The following is a 23797-nucleotide window of genomic DNA, read 5'->3' on the forward strand; positions in this document are numbered from 1 at the left end:
CTGGAAAACAGAACAATCACGCGGACATGGTGAAATATGGTGAAATATGGCAATTTCAAATCAATGACAGAGGAAATGAAATTCAAATTACTTGTATTTAATTTTCTAAACAGCTTGGGTATTGTTGGACAAAGGTAAAAGACTGTAAACTGACATTTTCATACATTTCTTCTGTAATTGATCGTTTGCCATCTATAAAAATGGCCTACTAATAAATATAATAAATGCTATTTAGCAGACACTTTTATCCAAGCAACTTATCGTAGTGATACTCACTGGAACCAGTATCAGGGTACCCTTACAGTAGCTACTCGACACTGATTGTGTACTCTTGAAAATATTAGCCATCACTATGAATTCAAAACAACAGTTTCCAACACAGTTTACTCAAAATACCCGTGTATTTATTCTACTGGCCTCTTACTAGCCCCTATTTCCCTCCATCTATACAGCATTATTTTTCTGTTGTTTAAATTCTCAATAAGAAACCGTTCTTCTTTCCTCTGATTAGGCCCTACACATTATAAAATGGCTGCAGGTATTGTAATTAATTTGTAATACACTGTTCATGAAGAAGCAGGCTTTATGGAAATGTCACCTGTCATCTGCCTGGGCAAGGGCTTTGACACAACATATGCTATAACACATGTCATAATGCCTCCCCCGTTCACAGGTCATTCATTAAGACGATGATGATATAGTAGGAAATGACTGATGTAAATCTTCTAGTCCTCGGCACATGCTTGATCTCATAGACAAATGATTTGTAATTACCTAATTATGGCCAAGCAAATATAGCGGGCTCATTTGCATAAAGCATGTTTCCCTGCCTCCAGCCAGGGACTGGGGAGGAGACTAGTCATCAGCCCTCTCTTTGCATACCCAGATGTGATGTCCTAAACAGAGGCAACCCAGGAGTTCACAGTCTAGTATAAACAGGTCAGAATTTTAGAAACATGGGATTCCAAGCCCTGGTAAAAGCTGAGGTTGTATGTAAAATGGGCTTGTGTGTGCTGGGGTTGTGAAGGACTCAATACTGAGCTTTTTTTTGTAAACACTGGAGATTGGGGGGCATGGACTCACTAGTTCCTCTGTCTATACATCCGGTCCCAGAACCTGATTTGGATTTGGTTCTGGGATTATATAAATCCCAATTCTCTAGTGGAGGGTCTCCTCTTCAGGGGGAAAGCTATAATCCAATTAGCTCGACACCAACTTCAATTACCTGATTTAGTTTGAGACATCGACTACATGTCACAGAATCAATAAGTACCTCACAGCGTCTTATTTAAACATACAGTAGAGTTAGGGAATGTTTATGTATGGAAGTCTGTTTGGATTATGTTAAAAAGACACTCACTGGTGTCGATTAACATCATAGGAGGTTTATAGTTGTCTTATTGAAATCATTTTGGTGTTAAAAGGTCAGATTATCCTATCAAGAATAATTTGTTTAGAAAACGGAACAAACGGCAAAAAGTATATAATTTGATAAAGAAATGTGGTCATTTTTGATACATGAAGCCTTTATGTAATGAAAGTGTCCTTCCTCCTTCTCCTCAAATGTTCCATAATTTTCCATCTAGAAAAAAAAGCATGGCATTTAGATATGCAGTCCTGTTTTCCTCAGAGTCCAATGACGTTACACTTCTGCATTCAGCTTCTAAAAACCTGAACAAAGCTAATTATTTCGTTGACTGGCCAGGCAATAAATTGGAGGCATTAAAACACTTTCATTATGGAGATTAAAAAAGCATTGAATGGCTGATTTCTTAAACTGATGAGGATACTTGGGAAAACAAATCTAGCTCTTCATGCGTGGAACAGACCGGTACAGGCAAGACATGAGCACTTAAAAGGCCAAACAAGCTGACAAAAACATTGACCAAACCAGATATTAGAATAGGCAAAGCGCCTATTACCCATTGACTTGAATGGGAATATCAGTTCTAATAATTATATTTCTATGGTAGCATCATAGCATCAGGGTGGCAACAGTAGTATCATAATATGCTGATAGAGTTCGTTGATATTGCTTTTTAATGCAGGACCTGTCACAGCCTCACTGGAGAGGTAATTCCATTCTATGTAAAGCCAAAGTAATTCTGTTCCATGTTAACACAACGATTAAGGTCAAAATGTCCTCCTCCAAGACGATATATACTAGGAGTGAACAAAACAAGGAGGTATTACTGCTGCTATTTCAGAGGCATCTGCTACCATGATGATGACTAAGACAGCCAGTGCTCCTGATGTTACCGAATGGGTACAGTTAGCACACAGCTAACAGAGGAACGAATGGGGGTATTCAGGCACATATTAACACAAGCAATCAGCATTAACCCTGTGATCTGATCATATAATTTATCCAGCAGCTACACAATCAACAAGTCCTTTCCAATTAGATGTGTACAGAGCCAAGGCAGTGGGTGGAGGTGGAGCAACATAAGCTTAACCCAATAGGATGGAACAACTGTTACTGTGGAGAATCAGGAGGTAGATATGATGATTGCCTTAATTAACATATAACACAAAAAATAAATGAGAGCCTAATGGCTGTGGTGTAGTGGAGTGAAGCGAGATGAGAGAAGGCATCTTCTTCTACAGTGTCTGTCCTCCTGTCCACCATTTACCATGCATCATAAAGCTGTTAGTTAGAGGGCTTTTAAGTTCATGGTTCATCAGCCTGGATGTCTTTAAACAACAACAACCACATCAAATGTATAAATAATATAAACTGCAGATTTGGTAAATTAAGATAGACACTCATTGGTATTGTTAGAGATCAATGAGATCAGGCCTCTGAGCACAGATATTTAGAGATCTTTGGTCCACGTTTGATGCTGAGCTGTCTCTACTCCTAATGATCGTCCCTCCACTCCACAGCAGGTGGTCCACTGGGAGAAGTGGGGACCGGAGGACCAGATTAGCACCACTGGGGTTTGGGCTGAGCCCAGCTGAGTTGTCTACGGCGGGCAGGGAGGCGGGGCCAGGGAGGGACACATTTACATTTACATTTACATTTACGTCATCTATTCTGCCTCACACTACCTCTCTCTTTAAAGATCGATTCATCGACCGCCTCAGCAAGGCCTCAAGGTGTGAGTGTGTATGGTGTGTGTGTGTGTGTGTGTGTGCACGCATGTGTGTGTGCATCATCATCGACATCGATGGACAGCTAAGAGTACTTGGACGATACAGTATATTGTAGACTGAGGTGGTTGGTCCGGCATGACATCCAAGGTGGGGTTCTGTATGTATGATGGTATGTACAGTATGATGTGTTGTGTTGTGTGTGTTGCACGCATTAGGCCGTCAGTTAAAGAAGTGCTCTCCGTTCCTGTGAATTAACCAGCAGTTGGGAAGTGCAGGTCAAGGCGGTGCCATCTGTAAATGTCACAGGCACTGCTTGCTCATTTTACACATCATTAAAGCCATTATTCCTAACCTGTATCAGAGCAATCAGGAGCAGGGCATTACTGAGACACACACGGGCCCCGGGGGAACCGCACCGCACCAAAACTCAGAGAGAGAGAGAGAGAGAGAAAGGAGGAGAGGAGGAGAGAATACACTCTCTCCATCTCACTGACATAAACACACACACAGGCGTGCATAGATAGACACACATGCACGCACAAGAACAACAGGGGCACACACGCACGCACGCACACACACACACACAAATACCCCCTCACACAACAACAACCTAACAAACACGCACAAAACCAACACTCAAGCCACAGCCTAATAGCAAAACTACACCTAGCAATACGGCAAGTGAAAAAACGGTCAATTACACAATGTATCTGTGGGCAGTGTGTAGCGTATAGAGCCGCCCGTATGATAATCTTGTTATTCCTTTTTCTCCAACGTGCGGTGGATGGTGTTTGGAAAGCTGAGGAGCGGAAGAGCCATTACTATAGCTCCTCTGGGCTCCAGGGACAGCTTTGGGAAATGAGACACTGTACGGGCCAGGGAGGGAGTCAGTGACAAAACAAACTATTTAGATAAACATCCACCATTAGTACAGGACTGTTAAACCTCAATTTCCTAATCCTCTGCTGGACTCCAGAGGACATTAACCCTTAACTCACTGAGGTGGAGGGACAATCTGGTCTCATAGCTTTTCGTATAATAATATGCCATTTAGCAGACGCTTTTATCCAAAGCGACTTACAGTCATGTGTGCATACATTTTTACGTATGGGTGGTCCCGGGGATCGAACCCACTACCCTGGCGTTACAAGCGCCATGCTCTACCAATTGAGCTACAGAGGACCATTCTGTATGTTCTGTATGTAAATCTGGGACACTCAATTTAGTATGATACACTATATATACAAACTACGTGGACACCCCTTCAAATTAGTGGATTCGGCCATTTCAGCCACACCCGTTGCTGACAGGTGTATAAAATCACACAGCCATGCAATCTCCATAAAACACCAGTCTCAACATTAACAGTGAAGACGCGACTCCGGGATGCTGACCTTCTAGGCAGAGTTGCAAAGAAAAAGCCATATCTCAGACTGGCCAATAAAAATAAAAGATTAAGATGGGCAGTCTGAGATATGGCTTTTTTTGCAACTCTGCCTAGAAGGATAGCATCCTGGAGTCGCCTCTTTACTGTTGACGTTGAGACTGGTGTTTTGCGGGTACTATTTAATGAAGCTGCCAGTTGAGGACCTGTGAGGCGCCTGTTTCTCAAACTAGACACTCTAATGTATTTGTCCTCTTGCCCAGTTGTGCACCGGGGCCTCCCACTCCTCTTTCTATTCTGGTTAGAGCCAGTTTGCGCTGTTTTGTGAAGGGAGTAGTATGCAGCGTTGTACGAGATCTTCAGTTTCTTGGCAATTTGGAATAGCCTTCATTTCTCAGAACAAGAATAGACTGATGAGTTTCAGAATAAAGTTATTTGTTTCTGGCCATTTTGAGCCTGATGCTACAGATACTCAACTAGTCTCAAGAAGGCCAGTTTTATTACTTCTTTAATCAGCACAACAGTTTTCAGCTGTGCTAACATAATTGCAAAAGGGTTTTCTAATGATCAATTAGCCTTTTAAAATGATAAACTTGGATTAGCAAACACAACGTGCCATTGGAACACAGGACTGATCGTTGCTGATAATGGGCCTCTGTACGCCTATGTAGATATTACATAAAAAATCAGCCGTTTCCAGCTACAATAGCCATTTACAACATTAACAATGTCTACACTGTATTTCTGATCAATTTGATGTTATTTTAATGGACAAAAAAATTGCTTTTCTTTCGAAAACAAGGACATTTCTAAGTGACCCCAAACTTTTGAACGGTAGTGTATATACCACAAAGGAGTGTGGTTAGTCGGGGTGGATGGGTGGGCGTATAATGCAAATGTCTAGCAACCCAAAGGTTGCGAGTTCAAATCTCATCTCGGACAACATTAGCATTTTAGCTAATGAGCAACTTTTCAACTACTTACTACTAACCAGAGGAAGGCCCTAAAAATTGTCAAAGACTCCAGCCACCCAAGTCATAGACTGTTACAGCACTGAGGTTGAGGGAGGGAGTGGAGGAGTCTGGGCATTATGGTATACTTTATATAACCTAGGGATGGGCACGGTTAAATAAAGGTTAATATATATGAATATTTGAATACTTGCGAGAGTATACATAAAATAAAATAAATAATCATAGGCCTATTTTAACAATGAAAAGGCTTTGTCTCAAATTAATACAATTATATCTGTGACATTGCTACACACAAAGATATACCATGCCATTTGAAATTCTTAATTTAATAACACAACAAACTTTTGAATGTAGTTTTTATGATGTGCGTCCCATAAAAAGACATACCATATAGGCTACACAGGTTTGTTGTTTTTGCCACTAGCAGTTAAGAGTGTTGGGCCAGTAACCGAAAGTTTGCTGGTTCGAATCCCTGAGTCGGCAAGGTGGACAAATCTGCCGTTCTGCCCTTGAGCAAGGCAGTTAACCCCCAACAACAACTGCTCGCCGGCGCCGATGACGTGCATGCCGATTAAGGCAGCCCCCCGCACCTCTCTGATTCAGAGCGGTTGGGTTAAATGCGGAAGACACATTTCGGTTATATGCATTCAGTTGTGCAACTGACTAGGTATCCCCCTTCCCTACTACAGTGAGAGGTTCCATGTGTAGCAGCAACATAAAGTGAGAAATCTCTAATCAATGCAAAATGGAATAAAAATTATGTCATTAAGTTAGCTAAATGAGAAGGAGTAGGCTAAAATGAGCAACCAACAGGTAGGCTGTTGTTTAATCTGAATGGAGTTGTTGTAGACAAGGACGGGGAGCGCAGCAAAATAGCCTCAACTAGCCTAGCTAGCTAGCTAACATCTGGCTATTTTAGCTAACTTCTTTACATTGATTTGATGCAGTAAAGACAGGCCCTGTCAGATGGGATGATATATAACCTAGCGCAGGGATCATCAACTAGATTCAGCCGCAGGCCAATATTTTCTTGAGCGGATTGTCATGGGGCCGGAACATAATAAATAAAAAAAGTTAGATTGCAAATTGACCGCAAGAAGCCCAAACAGATATAATATGGGACTAAAACATAATAATTTCAAACCTTGATTACATTTGGGGACATTGCCCTGTGTAGGGTGCTGTCTTTCGGATGGGACGTTAAAATGGGTGTCTTGACTCTGTGTGGTCATTCAAATTCCCATGGCACTTGTTGTAAGAGTACGGGTGTTATCCCCAGTGTCATTGCTAAATTCCCAACCTGGCCACATTCCATCATGGCCACCTAATCATCCCCCTCATTCCTAATTGGCATAGATCACTCCTCACCTCTCCACCTGATAGCTGATGTGTGGTGAGCGTTCTGGCACAAAAATGGTCGCAGTGGATCATTGAGGTGGGTGCTACACATTGATGGTGGATGAGGTGAGTTTCTCCCTACTATGTAAAGCACTTTGAATACCTCAGTTAGTAAAAAAAGTGCTATATAAATCCAATCAATTATTATTAATTATTATTATTTGTATACATGTACATTCACATGTCTCTCTATTATGCTTGGAAATACTTTTAATTAAAATCACTTGGAGCTGATTTCCTGGTGTTTTTACAGTCTTTTATGTCCAACAATGAACATTAGAATAAATATATATATATATATATATACACACATTTTTTTTTTTGCTCAGAAAACTTGGGGGGCCAAATAAAACCATCCACGGGCCAAATTCGGCCCATGGGCCGCCAGTTGGGGAACTCTGTCCTAGCGAATCAGTGGCTACTTTTTATTTCTCTCCCTCCTGTGTCACACACACCACCGGCCCCTGAAGGTTGAAGGTGGATGATTATTCTCTGTGAAATGATGCAACAATGCTATCTACACATCAAGGTAGTTTCTGAACACCAACTCGAAGAAGAGTAGTCATTTGCAAGGAACATCTCTGGTTTCAAGCCAACTCATTTTCAACCAACTCACATCTAGCTCAATTTCACATGCAGTTTATAACAAGGCTACCTGTGAATACAAATCTGCAATAAATGCAACTGACAAAACATGGCAAGACATAAGTGTAACTTGTAAACATGAACATTTTAAAATTAGACACATTTTTATTTTTCAACTACCACTTAAAACCTCACTGCTGTGTCCCTGACAAGATCATATGTCCTCATCTATAAAACTGAGAAGGATCTGACCCACCTCTCTTCTTCTCTCCTAATTTCTTCCCCCTTTCTCTCGCCATCCCTCCATCTCTGCCCGTCTGTTGCCACTTCCAACTGAATACGCTAACCCCACATATCAAACAATGAACATTTGATACACTTTCCTTCTTTTAAAGATAAAGACATTAATGAAGCTCCCCTTCCTCACAGTCTGTAGTAATCAGAAGGGCCTCCCCCAGAACACAACACTTTATCGGCCATCGATTTTCCAGTGGGATTTAAAGGCGGGTGGCTTGCGGGTGGTGTGCGAGCGGCTCGTACCAAGAGCCCCGACGCCGGGCGGCTGCTGAGAAACACATTAAGAGGCTGTCAGTTGTCTCACCATGCATCCTGCATCATCCTTTAAGCACATGAGAAGTTCATTACACTGCACACGGCTCTGACAGTGCACTGGGATATTAGGGTCTGTGTCTGTTGTGCACTTCCTCTGAGGAAAGCATATAGTGGAGACGCAGTCGACATGGCGGAGAGAATTCACTCTGCTGCCAATGCATGTCCTGCCTTTACTATACTGATTTGGAGGCATATACATTGAAGGCTAGATGCCACTGGAACTGCTCTCGACTAACAAAGGAAGTTCGCTACACCCGCAATAACATCTGCTAAACACGTGTATGTGACAAATAACATTTGATTTGATTTGAAGTTAAAGTGACTTTCAATCAATAGTCAGACTGCTAAATTGACTTCCCTGACTAAAATGGCCCAATATAAAACATTTTACATTTTTGTCATTTAGCGGACACTCTTATCTAGAGCGACTTACAGTAGTGAGCGCATATATTTTCATATTTGTTCGTAAAACCACACCTTCGTAGGTACTGTATTTTTTTTAAACCAAATTCTGTGATAACATTGCCAGTCGGTCTCTTTTCTCTTCAACTGAAGGTTTGTCTAAATGCACCGGTGCATCAATCTAAGTAATTTAAACTCTGTCAGTTTAAACTAGAGATATCTGTTTTTTTTGCATGGACTGTGTCTCAAGCCACCACATCTGCCTATGTCACCCTTCCGCATCTGCGGTGGAAAGTGGCCGAGCTACAGCGGTGTTTGTCAGACCATGAGACATCCCGAAAATCGGTCTTCATACAAAAACATCTGTAGCATCCGAACGAACACGATGGTTGTGTCTGTTTTGCTCTACGACCCCCACAAGTGTCACAGGACTTATCTGAAGGTAACTGGTACCAGTAAAATATTTTTAATGGAAGTATGGAGGTAGTTTTGTGCCTACCCAAAAAAAGGGGTTAAATATGTGTAAAAAAATAACTGAAATATTACCTGAGCTTTCTTATATCTCCTAGATATAGGACAAACACTTCAAAACCTTATTCATTATGATTTATTTTTTAACTGTCTTTTTTGCCATTTATGAATGTGTTACTCAATGCATTTCTATGGGCTATAGTAGTAAAGGACAAATTCAATATTTTATCAAACCATTATTTAAATATATTATTTTGATACCTAAAGTGGTCCTAAAATTCAAAATCAAATAGCAAAACTATCCATGGTATGACCATCTTAAAACAATTCCATATGTCAGCTTAGACATAAGCGGCTTAGACTCTTAAGCAATGAGGAATGGAATTAGGACGCATGGTATGTAGGGAGCACAAGTTTTTCCTGACCACATGACCTGCCCAGGAAAAACTCTTGACCCAAGTTGAAGTCTATAACTAGGATCCAGAGGTTTTCCTGGGCAGGTCATGTGGTCAGGAATACTTCCCTGGCCCTACTCATTTATAAACATAACTGTCTGGCTAAGATATCGCCTTGGCTACAGACAAGACTTCACAGTAGCAACAGTTTCTCGAGGCCCCCTTACACAACCTGTTCTTCCCATATTGACTAAAACGATTGATCACCTTAAAACGCTCACACTCCTTTGATTTATGATGCTTCACAACAACTAAAACTCAATTTCTGCCTGCATTCCAGGGCTCTGATTGCCCCGTAAATGAGATAAACTGATAGCAATTTATTCAAGGATCCAACCTCTCCCTCCATCCCTCCCTCCCTCCCTCCCTCTCCCCTTCTTTCAAGAGACACAACCTGCATCCTACACTTGAGTGATTCCGATATTTAAGCAATATGTCTGTATTGCGGAAGCGTTCAGTAGAACAGACAATCTGATGCTAATAGAAAATCTCAGAAGAGAGGTAAAAAAAAAGAGAAGAAGAAAAAATAATGTGCTTCTTATTTGACAGAGAGTAAAACTTTCTGAATCCACACGTTTCCATTGACACCACATGCTGACTTCCATTCACTTCCATTGACACCACACGTTCACTCATCCAAAACTAGAGTATAAAGTTATTCATTTTAATGTGGACATGTGGACTAATTATTGATTTCAAGCTATATGGGACAGAACAAAAGGTTGGGAGTGACGTTGAGATGGGCTAATGTCCATTAATGAGTCCCTCAATGCAATGTGACCAAGGGAATCCACCCAGCTCCCTAATGTTAGCCATCACTCATTCAAGCCCCTAAGACCATTATTGGAGTGATTCTGACAGTGCTGGTCCATTAAGGTCTACATTCTTTCTTGGTTTATCTTTCTTGGAATGCAAGATCCAGTATAGGGCATTATGGGCAAGCTTACTTAGGAAGAAATGGGGGCAAAATCATGGTAATGTGAATAAGGCTTACATTTTATATACTGTCAAATCAATACTCCTACGGAAAACAGGGGTAAGAATTATCCAAGATTGGCCAAAAGATCCCAGATAGAGAAACACAACGAACACACTCACCTATCTTTGACAATGAAACTACTGTACCAACATATCAACAACACTTATCACCGGTGCTTGTGATCTGTGCTTGAAACGATGTGGTCAGTGGTCTCATTCAAACTAGAAGGCGGACTGTCAGCGACACCATGATAAAAGTGTAACGATTATAAATACTAAGCGTCATTAAGGAGGCATCAGTGCCAATGCTGTTGATATGCAGCATATCAATCATGTTGATTGATCATCTCTGGCTCCAGTGACATCAGTTTTATGGCCTTAGAGACGGGAGTCTGTGTTTCACAATGCCGTCCAATTAGAGCTGTCCATCATTATTAATTCAGCAGAGGGTTGGGTGGAGGAGAGGACATCCACAGCTTCTAGAGCTTAGGGCGGTTGGTTCTTCACACTATGGCTAGACTGGGGGAGAATAGGATAGGCTATACATGGACTTGCAGTGGACTCCAGTATGCTAACCAGATTTACTATGTTCCCATTTCAGACTGTTTTAAATGTTTTCAGAATGTTTCTGTATTGTTGCAGACTGTTTTGACTAGTTTCTGATGGTTTTGACAAGTTTGCAGAAGGAGTATCTTCTGGTGGTCCTCTGTAGCTCAATTGGTAGAGTATGGCACTTGTAACGCCAGGGTAGTGGGTTCGATCCCCGGGACCACCCATACGTAAAAATGTATGCACACATGACTAAGTCGCTTTGGATAAAAGCGTCTGCTAAATGGCATATTATTTATTTATTTATTATTTATAACTCCTGTGCTAACTCCTGGCTTACCTTCGTTGCCTGTAGATGGTCCGTCTGGCTTGGTGATGCCTGTGCTCTTTTTCCGTTTGTGTTTCTTGCGGTTGGCGTGAGGCGAAGGGGGAGGCTCCTGCTTGGGACTGGTGGCACTGCCCACTCCAGAGCTGCAGGTCAGGGGCTCGCACATCTCGTTGGCTGGAGAAAGAGAGAAACACTGATCAGTGAAAGATATCATAATCAACTGTACTTTTTGACATGTTATGTACAAGATGTTTGATACAGTGTAAACACACACAGAAACATACTACATTTGCAAGTTTAGAAGAGAAAGACAGAAGGGTATGAATCATGAGATATTGACTAGTGATACCATACAGTGGGAATTCATACCCTGATACCAAAAGTATCTGTCCTGCTGTGGCTTTAGAGCGGATGAAGGAAGAACAGACAGGTATGGGGGCAGCTCAGCTAACAAACAGTTAGTTAGGCTAGCCCCAGGCCAAGCTCTCTAGATGACTGTCAGTGAGTGACAGGGGGCTAAGAGCTGGCTTTGTTTCTGGTTGCCTAAGTGATTTTATAAATGTGATATTTAACCTGCGCCACTGTTGGGCAGAGAGGAGATAGAGGGCTGAAAGGATGGAGCTTGCCATCTTTCTGGTTTCCTGACATTTAACATCACTTTCCCTCTCCTTCTCCCCCTCAGGATGCCATTATGAATCTGGGGAGAGGAGAGATGGGGGCCAGGAGCCTTGGGGGCCGGGGAGAGGCAGCAAGGGCCAGGGCCAGTCCATGGGCCCCATATTGCTCTCCTTCTGCCGCCCCGTGTGGAGAGCAGGCAGCCTCCTCCATTGTCTCCCATCAAAAGTTCATTGTAGTGTGGCAAACTCCATTCATTTTCCTCTTCCTCCACACCGTCCCAGCCCCAGGCACCAGGAGCAGAGGGCGGTAGGACAAGAAGGAAGGGGGCTCGTATCAGGGATTATTGCCGTTGTCGTTGCACATACTCTAATGCCGCCACTGTCGCTGGCTGTGCCATTAGCCACTAGTGTACAACATCAGTTGTTAGGCCTAATTTGGTCATTACCTTACGGGAGATGGGGCTGTGTTGGAGGGAGGAGTGGGATGGGCTCAGCAGGAGGTGGAGGATGCTTAAGTGGAGGAGACTGGATCTCTTTAAAGGCCCCAGGCAGCCTGGTTGGAGCGTGGGCACAAAAATATAGGAGCCAACACACTACTAGGCATACATACATTGGATTCTTTTTAGTGTCACTGAGTAAGATGTACGTCAAGTCTCACTCAATACAGCCAGTACATTGTTAATGTGGTATGTATAAATGCTGTTGGATTTATCAGAACAAATTTGTCAGTAAAATATCCTAATGTCGATAAAACAAAATACGCTAGATGGGTGGATACATTTTTTTGTCTGCAAAATAGATTGTGACAGTTGCGGTGGAAATGCATTTATGCGTAAATATTGACATAATAACCATAATGTCGAGGTAAACTTTTTTATTTCACCTTTATTTAACCAGGTAAGCCAGTTGAAAACAAGTTCTCATTTACAACTGCGACCTGGCCAAGATAAAGCAAAGCAGTGCGATAAAAACAATAACAAGAGAGTTACATACAGAGTTACATATGGAATAAACAAAACGTACAGTCAATAACACAATAGAAAATCTATATACAGTGTGTGCAAATGTAGTAAGTTATGGAGGTAAGGCAATAAATAGGCCATAGTGCAAAATAATTACAATTTAGTATTAACACTGGAGTGATAGATGTGCAGAAGATGATGTGCAAATAGAGATACTGGGGTGCAAATGAGCAAAATAAATAACAATGTAAATAACAATATGGGGATGAGGTAGTTGGGTGGGCTAATTACAGATGGGCTGTGTACAGGTGCAGTGATCGGTAAGCTGCTCTGACAACTGATGCTTAAAGATAGTGAGGGAGATAAGTGTCTCCAGCTTCAGATGATTTTTGCAGTTCGTTCCAGTCATTTGCAGCAGAGAACTGGAAGGAATGGCAGCCAAAGGAGGTATTGGCTTTGGGGATGACCAGTGAGATATACCTGCTGGAACGCATACTACGGGTGGGTGTTGCTATGAGCTAAGAAGGGATTTGCCTAGAAGTGATTTATTGATGACCTGGAGCCAGTGGGTTTGGCGACGAATATGTAGTGAGGGCCAGCCAACGAATCATACAGGTCACAATGGTGGGTAGTATATGGGGCTTTGGTGACAAAACGGATGGCACTGTGATAGACTACATCCAATTTGCTGAGTAGAGTGTTGGAAGCTATTTTGTAAATGACATCGCCGAAGTCAAGGATCGGTAGGATAGTCCGTTTTACGAGGGCATGTTTAGCAGCATGAGTGAAGGAGGCTTTGTTGTGAAATAGGAAGCCAATTCTAGATTTAACTTTGGATTGGAGATGCTTAATGTGAGTCTGGAAGGAGAGTTTATGGTCTAACCAGACACCTAGGTATTTGTAGTTGTCCACATATTCTAAGTCAGACCCGCCGAGAGTAGTGATTCTAGTCGGGCGGGCGGGTGCAAGCAGCGTTCGATTGAAGAGCACGCATTTAGTTTCACTAGCGTTTAAGAGGAGTGTTGTATGGCATTGAAGCTCATTTGGAGGTTTGTTAACACAGTGCCCAATGAAGGGCCAGATGTATACAAAATGGTGTTGTCTGCGTAGAGGTGGATGTGAGAGTCACCAGCAGCAAGAGCGACATCATTGATATACACAGAGAATAGAGTCAGCCCGATAATTGAACCCTGTGGCACCCCCATAGAAACTGCCAGATGTCCAGACAACAGGCCCTCCGATTTGACACCTTGAACTCTATCTGAGAAGTAGTTGGTGAACCAGGCGAGGCAGTCATTTGAGAAACCAAGGCTATTTAGTCTGCCAATAAGAATGCGGTGATTGACAGAGTCAAAAGCCTTGGCCAGGTCGATAAAGATGGCTGCACAGTACTGTCTTTTATCGATCGCGGTTATTATATAGTTTAGGACCTTGAGCGTGGCTGAGGTGCACCCATGACCAGCTCGAAACCAGATTGCATAGCGGAGAAGGTACGGTGGGATTCGAAATGGTCAGTGATCTGTTTGTTAACAGAGTTTCACCCCCTTTGAGTTTCACCCCCTTTGAAGAGGGGGATGACCGCAGCAGCTTTCCAATCTCTGGGAATCTCAGACGATACGAAAGAGAGGTTGAACAGGCTAGTAATAGGGGTTGCGACAATTTCGGCGGCTAATTTTAGAAAGAAAGAGTCCAGATTGTCTAGCCCAGCTGATTTGTAGGGGTCCAGATTTTGCAGCTCTTTCAGGACAGCTTTCTGAATTTGGGGGGGGGGGCATGGGCAAGTTGCAGCAGAGGGTGCAGAGCTGGTATCCGGGGTAGGGGTAGGGGTAGCCAGGTGGAAAGCATGGCCAGCCGTAGCAAAATGCTTATTGAAATATTCTCGAGGATCGTAGATTTATCGGTGGTGACAGTGTTTCCTAGCCTCAGTGCAGTAGATAGCTGGGAGGAGGTGCTTTTATTCTCCATGGACTTTACAGTGTCCCAAAACTTTTTGGAGTTAGTGCTACAGGATGCACATTTCTGTTTGAAAAAGCTAGCCTTTGCTTTCCTAACTGATTGTCGTGACTTCCCTGAAAAGTTGCATAGCGCGGGGGCTGTTCGATGCTAATGCAGTACGCCACAGGATGTTTTTGTGCTGGTCAAGGGCAGTCAAGTCTGGGGTGAACCAGGGGCTATATCTGTTCTTAGTTCTGAATTTTTTTGATTGGGGCATGCTTATTTAATATGGAGAGGAAAGCACTTTTGAAGAACATCCAGGCATGCTCTACTGACGGAATGAGGTCAATATCCATCCAGGATACCCGGGCCAGGTCAATTAGAAAGGCCTGCTCGCTGAAGTGTTTTAGGGAGCGTTTGACAGTGATGAGGGGTGGTCGTTTGACCACGGACCCATTACAGACGCAGGCAATGAGGCAGTGATCTCTGAGATCCTGGTTGAAGACAATGGAGGTGTATTTAGAGGGTATATTAGTCAGGATGATATCTATGAGGGTGCCCATGTTTACGGATTTAGGGTTGTACCTGGTAGGTTCCTTGATAATTTGTGTGAGATTGAGGGCATCTAGTTTAGATTGTAGGACGGCCGGGGTGTTAAGCATATCTCAGTTTACGTCACCAAGCAGTACGAACTCTGAGGATAGATGGGGGGCAAGTAATTCACATATGGTGTCCAGGGCACAACTGGGGGCTGGGGGGGGGGGGGGGGGGGGGTGTAGCGAGCGGCAACAGTGAGAGACTTATTTCTGGAAAGGTGGATTTTTAGAAGTAGAAGCTCAAACTGTTTGGGCATAGACCTGGATTGTATGATAGAGCTTTGCAGGCTATCTCTACAGTAGATTGCAACTCCGCCCCATTTGGCAGTTCTATCTAGACGGGAAATGTTGTAATTCGGGATGGACATTTCTGAATTTTTGGTGGCCTTTCTAAGCCTGGATTCAGACACTGCTAGAACATCAGGGTTGGCAGAGTGTGCTAACGCAGTGAATAACTCAAACTTGGGGAGGAGGCTTCTGATGTTAACATGCAAGAAACCAAGGCTTTTACGGTTACAGAAGTCAACAAATGATAGCGCCTGGGGAGTAGGAGTGATACTGGGGGCTATAGGGCCTGGGTTAACCTCTACATCACCAGAGGAACAGAGGAGGAATAGAATAAGGACACGGCTAAAGGCATTAAGAACTGGTCTTCTAGTGCGTTGGGTACAGAGAATAAAAGGGGCAGATTTCCGGGCGTTGTAGAATAGATTCAGGGCATTATGTACAGACAAGGATATGGAAGGATATGAGTACAGTGGAGGTCCACCTAAGCATTGGGTAACGATGAAAGAGGTAGCATCACTGGAGATACCGATTGAGCCGGTCTCCGCGTGTATGGGGGGTGGGAAAAAGGAGCTCTCCTTTAGGCTGGTTGAGCGGGACTTTGGGCTCTACAGTGAAATAGTACAATAAGAACTAGCCCAAACAGCAATAGGCTAGGCATATTGACATGGGAGAGAGGCATAACGCAATCACAGGTGTTATTCGAGAGGCCTAAGACAACAACTGGTAATGGCGACAAAAGTTTGGCTGAGGTTAAACAGATAAACAGGATAGGGTACAGTGTAAAGGAGTCAGAGATGCGTTCTGTCTCCTAGAGATGAACGTACTTTGGTGCGAAAAGTGCAAATCAATCCCAGAACAACAGCAAAGCACCTTGTGAAGATGCTGGAGGAAACAGGTACAAAAGTATCTATATCCACAGTAAAACGAGTCCTATATCGACATAACCTGAAAGGCCGCTCAGCAAGGAAGAAGCCACTGCTCCAAAACCGCCATAAAAAAGCCAGACTACGTTTGCTACTGCACATGTGGACAAATATTGTACTTTTTGGAGAAATGTCCTCTGGTCTGATGAAACAAAAATAGAACTGTTTGGCCATAATGACCATCGTTATGTTTGGAGGAAAAAGGTGGTGCTTGCAAGCCGAAGAACATAATCCCAACCGTGAAGCACCGGGGTGGCAGCATCATGCTGTGGGGGTGCTTTGCTTCAGGAGGGACTGGTGCACTTCACAAAATAGATGGCATCATGAGGAAGGAAAATTATGTGGATATATTGAAGCAACATCTCAAGACATCAGTCAGGAAGTTAAAGCTTGGTCACAAATGGGTCTTCCAAATGGACAATGACCCCAAGCATACTTCCAAAGTTGTGGCAAAATGGCTTAAGGACAACAAAGTCAAGGTATTGGAGTGGCCATCACAAAGCCCTGACCTCAATCCTTTTGTGGGCAGAACTGAAAAAGTGTGTGCGAGCAAGGAGGCCTACAAACCTGACTCAGTTACACCAGCTCTGTCAGGAGGAATGGGACAAAATTCACCCAACTTATTGTGGGAAGCTTGTGGAAGGCTACCTGAAATGTTTGACCCAAGTTAAACAATTTAAAGGCAATGCTACCAAATACTAATTGAATGTATGTAAACTTCTGAAATGAATAAAAGCTGAAATAAATAATTCTCTCTACTATTATTCTGACATTTCACATTCTTAAAATAAAGTGGTGATCCTAACTGATCTAAGACAGGGACTTTTACTAGGATTATATGTCAGGAATTGTGAAAACTGAGTTTAAATGTATTTGGCTAAGGTGTATGTAAACTTCCGACTTCAACTGTATACTGACATCATGTGACAGATCATGTGACACTTGGATTGCACACAGGTGGACTTTATTTAACTAATTATGTGACTTCTGAAGGTAATTTCTTGCACCAGATCTTATTTTGGGGCTTCAGAGCAAAGGGGGTGAATACATATACACACACCACTTTTCCGTTATATATTTTTTAGAATTATTTGAAACAAGTTCTTTTTTTTTTCATTTCACTTCACCAATTTGGACAATTTTGTTTGTCCATGACATGAAATCCAAATAAAAATCCATTTAAATTACAGGTTGTAATGCAACAAAATAGGAAAAACGCCAAGGGGGATGAATAATTGTGCAAGGCACTGTATAGTACATTTGTGATGCTCAGTGCTGGCCTAGCCTACCACATCCCCAGTTCACTCCCTCCTCCTTCTCCCCTCTCCTCACTGGGTGGTTTTGAATGGCAGCACAGAGGCAGAGCCACACATGTAGCCGTGGCGTGGCGTGTCGGGGCGTCTGTTTCAATTTCCCTGCTTCTCCCACAAAAGCCCCCCTGAGACTAGTCATTAGCTGGGTGCAGACAGCTGGGGGCACAGGGGTCCACAGAGTACCCCCTTCCCTCCTCCTCCTAAACCCCCTCCCTCTCTATCTCTACCCCAGCGTCTGTCCCGCCAGCACAGCTCCGTATGGCAGCTCGGAGAGAAGGAGAAGGGAATGGAGAGGGGTCCCGAACCCGCCAACCTTGTCCCCCTCTCGACGATGACAGGCAGCATTTGTTTAATGTGGCTTGAGGTGAAAGTGGAGGAAACCCCTTTGGGGGCCTGTCGTGTCATAAACACTTCAAATTATCACATTTCTGTTGTGGAACATGACCCATGATCCTCTGCTCCGCCTGCACCTGAAACAATTGGTCGTATACATTAGGGCACTCTGTAGCAAAACGTTTTGCAACAGAAAATGAATATGAGGGTTTCTTGTTGGACATGTTCAGCTAGTCCCTCCATGTTTCAGTCAGTTTTCTTCCGCTTGATAGCTAATTAATAAGACTAGGGTGAAGAGTAGACATACTGTACCTTCTTTGTTCTTTTTCTGTGGCTCAGACTTGTCATTGCTCTTTCCTTTTCTAACACTGACTGAGTAGGTGTGTCACACCCTGACTCAGGGGATGCTTATATATTGAGTCAGGGTGTGTATATTCCTTGTTGTGTTTGGTCATTGTTTGTCAATCTAGTATGTATGGTTCTATGTTGGCCGGTGTGGTTCCCAATCAGAGGCAGCTGTCGTTCGTTGTCTCTGATTGGGGACATACTTAGGCAGCCTATTGGCACTAGTGGGTTGTGGGATCTTGTTCCGTGTAAGGTTTGTTTTCTGTACTACCTTGGACTTCACGTTTTGTTTCCTTTGTTGTTTTGTCGTTGTGTTTATAGTTAATAAACATGTACGTATATCACGCTGCGCCTTGGTCTGACCCGTCATTAGACGAGCGTGACAAGGTGAAAGATGATAACTGCCAAAGTGTATGTGGAATGGACATTGTGAATAAACCAGACTATATCTGTTAAGCTACTGTACATCCAAAGTACTTCTACATCTAAAGTGAAGCTAAAGTAACTCCTTACCATTGGAGTCATGCAGTAGCATTACAAACTAATATAACACCATTTGGTCATTGTGTGTAGATACACTACATGACCAAAAGTATGTGGACACCTGCTAGTCGAACATCTCATTCCAAAATCATGGCCATTAATATGGAGTTGGTCCCCCCTTTGCTGCTATAACAGCCTCCACTCTTCTGAGAAGGCTTTCCACTAGATGTTGGAACATTGCTGGGGGGACTTGCTTCCATTCAGCCTCAAGAGCATTAGTGAGGTCGGGCACTGATGTTGGGCGATTAGGCCCGCAGTCGGCGTTCCAATTCATCCCAAAGGTGTTCGATAGGGTTGAGGTCAGGGCTCTGTGCAGGCCAGTCAAGTTATTCCATAACGATCTGGACGAATCATTTCTGTATGTACCTCGCCATGTGCATGGGGCATTGTCATGCTGAAACAAGAAAGGTCCTTCCCCAAACTGTTGCCACAATGTTGGAAGCACAGAATCGTCTAGAATGTCATTGTATGCTGTAGCGTTAAGATTTCCCTTTACTGGGACTAAGGGGCCTAGCCCGAACCATGAAAAACAGCCCCAGACCATTATTCCTCCTCCACCAAACTTTACAGTTGACACTATGCATTGGGGCAGGTAGCGTTCTCCTGGCATCCGCCAAACCCAGATTCGTCCGTCGGACTGCCAGATGTTGAAGCGTGATTCATCACGCCAGAGAACGCTTTTCCACTGCTCCAGAGTCCAATGGCGGTGATCTTTACACCACTCTAGCCGACGTTAGGCATTGCGCATGGTGATCTTAGGCTTGTGTGCGGTTGCTCGGCCGTGGAAACACATTTCATGAAGCTCCCGACGAACAGTTCTTGTGATGACATTGCTTCCAGAGGCAGTTTGGAACTCGGTAGTGAGAGTGTTACAACCGAGGACAGACTTTTTTTTTACACGGTTCAGCACTCGGTGGTCCCGTTCTGTGAGCTTGTGTGGCCTACCACTTCGCGGCTGAGCCGTTGTTGCTCCTAGACGTTTCCAGTTGACCAGGGCAGATCTAGCAGGGCAGAAATTTGACGAATTTACTTGTTGGAAAGGTGGCATCCTATGACGGTGCCACATTGAAAGTCACTGAGCTCTTCAGTAAGGCCATTCTACTGCCAATGTTGGCTATGGAGATTGCATGGCTGTGTGCTCGATTTTAAACACCTGTCTGCAATGGGTGTGGCCGGATCCACTAATTTAAATTTATACTTTTGTATATATAGTGTATACACTGAGTGTACAAAACATTAGAAACATCTTCCTAATATTGTGTTGCAACCCCGTTTGCCCTCATAACAGCCTCAACTCGCTGGGGCATGGACTCTACAAGGTGTCGAAAGCGTTCCACAGCGATGCTGGCCCATGTTGACTCCAACGCTTCCCACTGTTGTGTCAAGTTGGCTGGATGTCTTTTGGGTGGTGGACCTTTCTTGATATACACAGAAACTGTTGAGCGTGAAAAATCCAGCAGCATTGCAGTTCTTGACACACTTAAACCGGTGCACCTGGCACCTACTACCATAGCCTGTTCAAAGGCACTTAAATCTTTTGTCTTGCCTATTCACCCTCTGAATGGCACACATACACAATCCACGTCTCAATTGTCTCAAGGCTTAAAAATCCTTCATTAACCAGTCTCCTCCCCTTCATCTACACTGATTGAAGTGGATTTAACAAGTGACATCAACAAGGGATCATATGTTTCACCTGGTCAGTCTATGTCATGGAAAGAGCTTCCTAATGTTTTGTACACTCAACGTATATCTATTACTCACTGATAAGAGTCTGTTGAACCATGCATACACATCATTGAGCAACTATATCAGAGAGTCCCTGGCAGTGCCTTAGTCATCCAACATAATCTGGTGTCGGCTCATCTGAAGTGCTCCTCAATTCAAAGCTATCCATATCTGACGGATCACATTAGATTTCCCATAATAAAACTTAGTAGGAGTAGACGCCACCGACTGGCTCTCTGTTTAAAATGGAGGCACTGTAGCTTACTGTTGTGAGCCGCTCAGAGAGTTCACTTTGGCATTATTAGCTAGATGTTATGAGGGGCTGTCGGGAGCAAGAGAGTGAGAGAGCGAGAGCGAGGTAGCGAGCGGCGGGAATGAAGTATGTTGAGGATCAGGAGTCTCTCTCTCCTCTCAGCTGAGTGCCATATAGCCTCTCCCAGCCTCTCCTGGGCAGGCAGGTACTGTGGAATAGGTGTCAGGGCTAACCTGTGATTACAGTGTATTACACTCCCGCCGGGGAAATTACCGTTTAAACATGCTTCATGATGAAGACTGTGGGCGAGACAAAGAGGGGGCTAACAGCTCGCTATCCACCGCAGCACCGAACTGCTAACAGCTTTCTGGCCCTGCCACGAACCGGCAGCCTTCTCACAATGAGAATGAATGAGAACAAGAGAGAGAGACACACAGACATAATGAGAGAGAGAGTTTTTCATTTAATTTCTAAATGCGTAATTCAAGAGGCTCTGGGTATGGGAGCACTGTGATTTCGCTGGCTAGGCCCCTTGACACAGCAGAGCTCACTGCCTGTCCTCAATCAACGGCATCGGCTGCAATTAATGGCAAAAATTAGAAACAATCACCATCTCCCCCCATATTATCCTCAATTAGAGTGCACTAATCAAGGCCTGATCGCGCTCTGCTGCTCTCTCCAAACTAAATGTCAAACTTCATTACGGACCCGGCGTGGAAATCAAACTCCCCATGCACCGTGCTCTCCAGTACGCGACGGGAGGGCAGAGCAGAGTAGAGTTCCAGCAATACAGCAGCACACCCTGAGGAAGAGAACACAGGCTGGTCCTGCCTTCACTCACTGCCTCTGTGATGAAATACCTTCACCGGAGAAACATACACTGATGGTGTATACACCTACAGGTAACTGCCAAAATAATGGAAACACGTCAGTAAATGAGGGACAAAGTATATTGAAAGCAGGTGCTTCCACACAGGTGTGGTTCCTGAGTTAATTAAGCAATTAACATCCCATCATGCTTAGGGCCATTATTTTGGCTACGCCACCATAAGATGACAATGCCCCCATTGACAGGGCATGAGCGGTTTGACGAAAAGTATATAAACCATGGCCATACCAGTCACCAGATCTCAACCCAATTGAACACTTATGGGAGATTTTGGAGTAGGTTGGTGTTTTTCGTCATGAATCTTGTTCTGGAGTGGTCACTAGCTGGCACATGCAAAAAAGTCATCAAATCTTATTTTAACCTAACCACACTGCTAACCCTAATGCCTAACCCTATTTTTGTTTTCATGAATTTCTACAATATAGACAATTGCAGATGGCCTATCTAAGGGGAAATCGCTCAGTTCTGCCTCCAGGAGAAGAATCATGACAATAAACATCAACCTGCGATTCTGGAGCGGCGCTTGAGAGAGCGTTTTCCACCACTATCAACAAAACACTAAATTATGGAATTTCTTGTGGAAGAATGGTGTCGCCTCCCTCCAATAGAGTTCCAGACACTTGTAGAATCTATTCCAAGGCGCATTGAAGCCGTTCTGGCTCGTGGTGGCCCAACGCTCTATTAAGACACTATGTTGGTGTTTCCTTTATTTCGGCAGTGACCTGTATATACTTCAGTGTAAAAAACCCTCTCAAACCCTCAGACTTGGTCAAAATGTTTGTCTGCTCCCCAGTTAGCAGGATACTGCATACTACAACAAAACTTTGACTGGGGGTCACTCACTTTGGCATTGACGTAGTTATACTGCCATTTGTAAAAATGGCACAGTGCTTAGGTGCCTGTCAAGTCTGTTTTTAACCACTACGGGATCGGTGTCCCGTATACGGGACGGTTGAGCTAACGTGCGCTAATGTGATTAGCATGACTGTTGTAAGTAACAGCAAACTTTCCAGGACATCTTATACTGTATTCTTGTTAATCTAACCGCACTGTCCAATTTACAGTAGCTATTACAGTGAAAAAATATCATGCCATTGTTTGAGGAGAGTGCACAACAACAAAAAACGTATCACAACAACTGGTTTGATACATTCACCTCTGAAGGTAAATAATGCACTTACATTCAGTAATCTTGCTCTGATTTGTCATCCTAAGGGTCCCTGAGATAAAATGTAGCATAGTTTTATGTAGGAACTGGGTTCTACAGTTTGAACCCCTGCTGTCTCTGGCTCCACACCCACTCCGCCCAGCCATCTAGATGTGTGAAAGTTAGTGTATAAGCTAATGATCCATCATGTATGACATTCCTGGGAGTGTATAAACTTACATTTTGTATTACCTTATCATTTTTGTATGTTCTCTATAGGTATGTACTTGAAAACGTATCAATTGACCAATTCGGCACATTTGGGCAGACTTGATACAAAATAGTCCAGTATTGCAATGCTTCACTGGATCAATCTGAAATGTTGCACACACACTGCAAAATCTGAATTGCGCCTAAACTGCAATATTATATTGTGGCCTTTCTCTTGCATTTCAAAGATGAAAAAAAAGAAAACGCATGTTTGTTTTTTCGTATTATCTTTTACCAGATCTAATGTGTTATATAATGTGTTATATTCTCCTACATTACTTTCACATTTCCACAAACTTCAAAGTGTTTCCTTTCAAATGGTATCAAGGATATGCATATCCTTGCTTCAGGTACTGAGCTACAGGCAGTTAGATTTGGGTATGTCGTTTTAGGCGAAAATTGAAAAAAAGGGTCCGATCCTTA

General features: G+C 43.4%; 1 protein-coding gene across 2 annotated transcripts in view; it reads right to left on the minus strand.

Annotated features, from left to right (window-relative positions):
• The window catches only part of LOC311150437 (arf-GAP with GTPase, ANK repeat and PH domain-containing protein 3-like), a 217243-nt gene that overhangs the window by 23651 nt on the left and 169795 nt on the right, over nucleotides 1-23797 (minus strand). For both annotated transcript variants that reach the window (XM_084187924.1, XM_084187923.1), the window contains exon 13: nucleotides 11245-11406. In XM_084187924.1, the coding sequence (XP_084044050.1) occupies nucleotides 11245-11406 (162 nt within the window). The remainder of the gene's footprint in view (nucleotides 1-11244; nucleotides 11407-23797) is intronic.

This window comes from Coregonus lavaretus (genome assembly GCF_964263955.1).
Source record: "Coregonus lavaretus genome assembly, chromosome: 23".
Lineage (NCBI taxonomy): Eukaryota > Metazoa > Chordata > Actinopteri > Salmoniformes > Salmonidae > Coregonus > Coregonus lavaretus.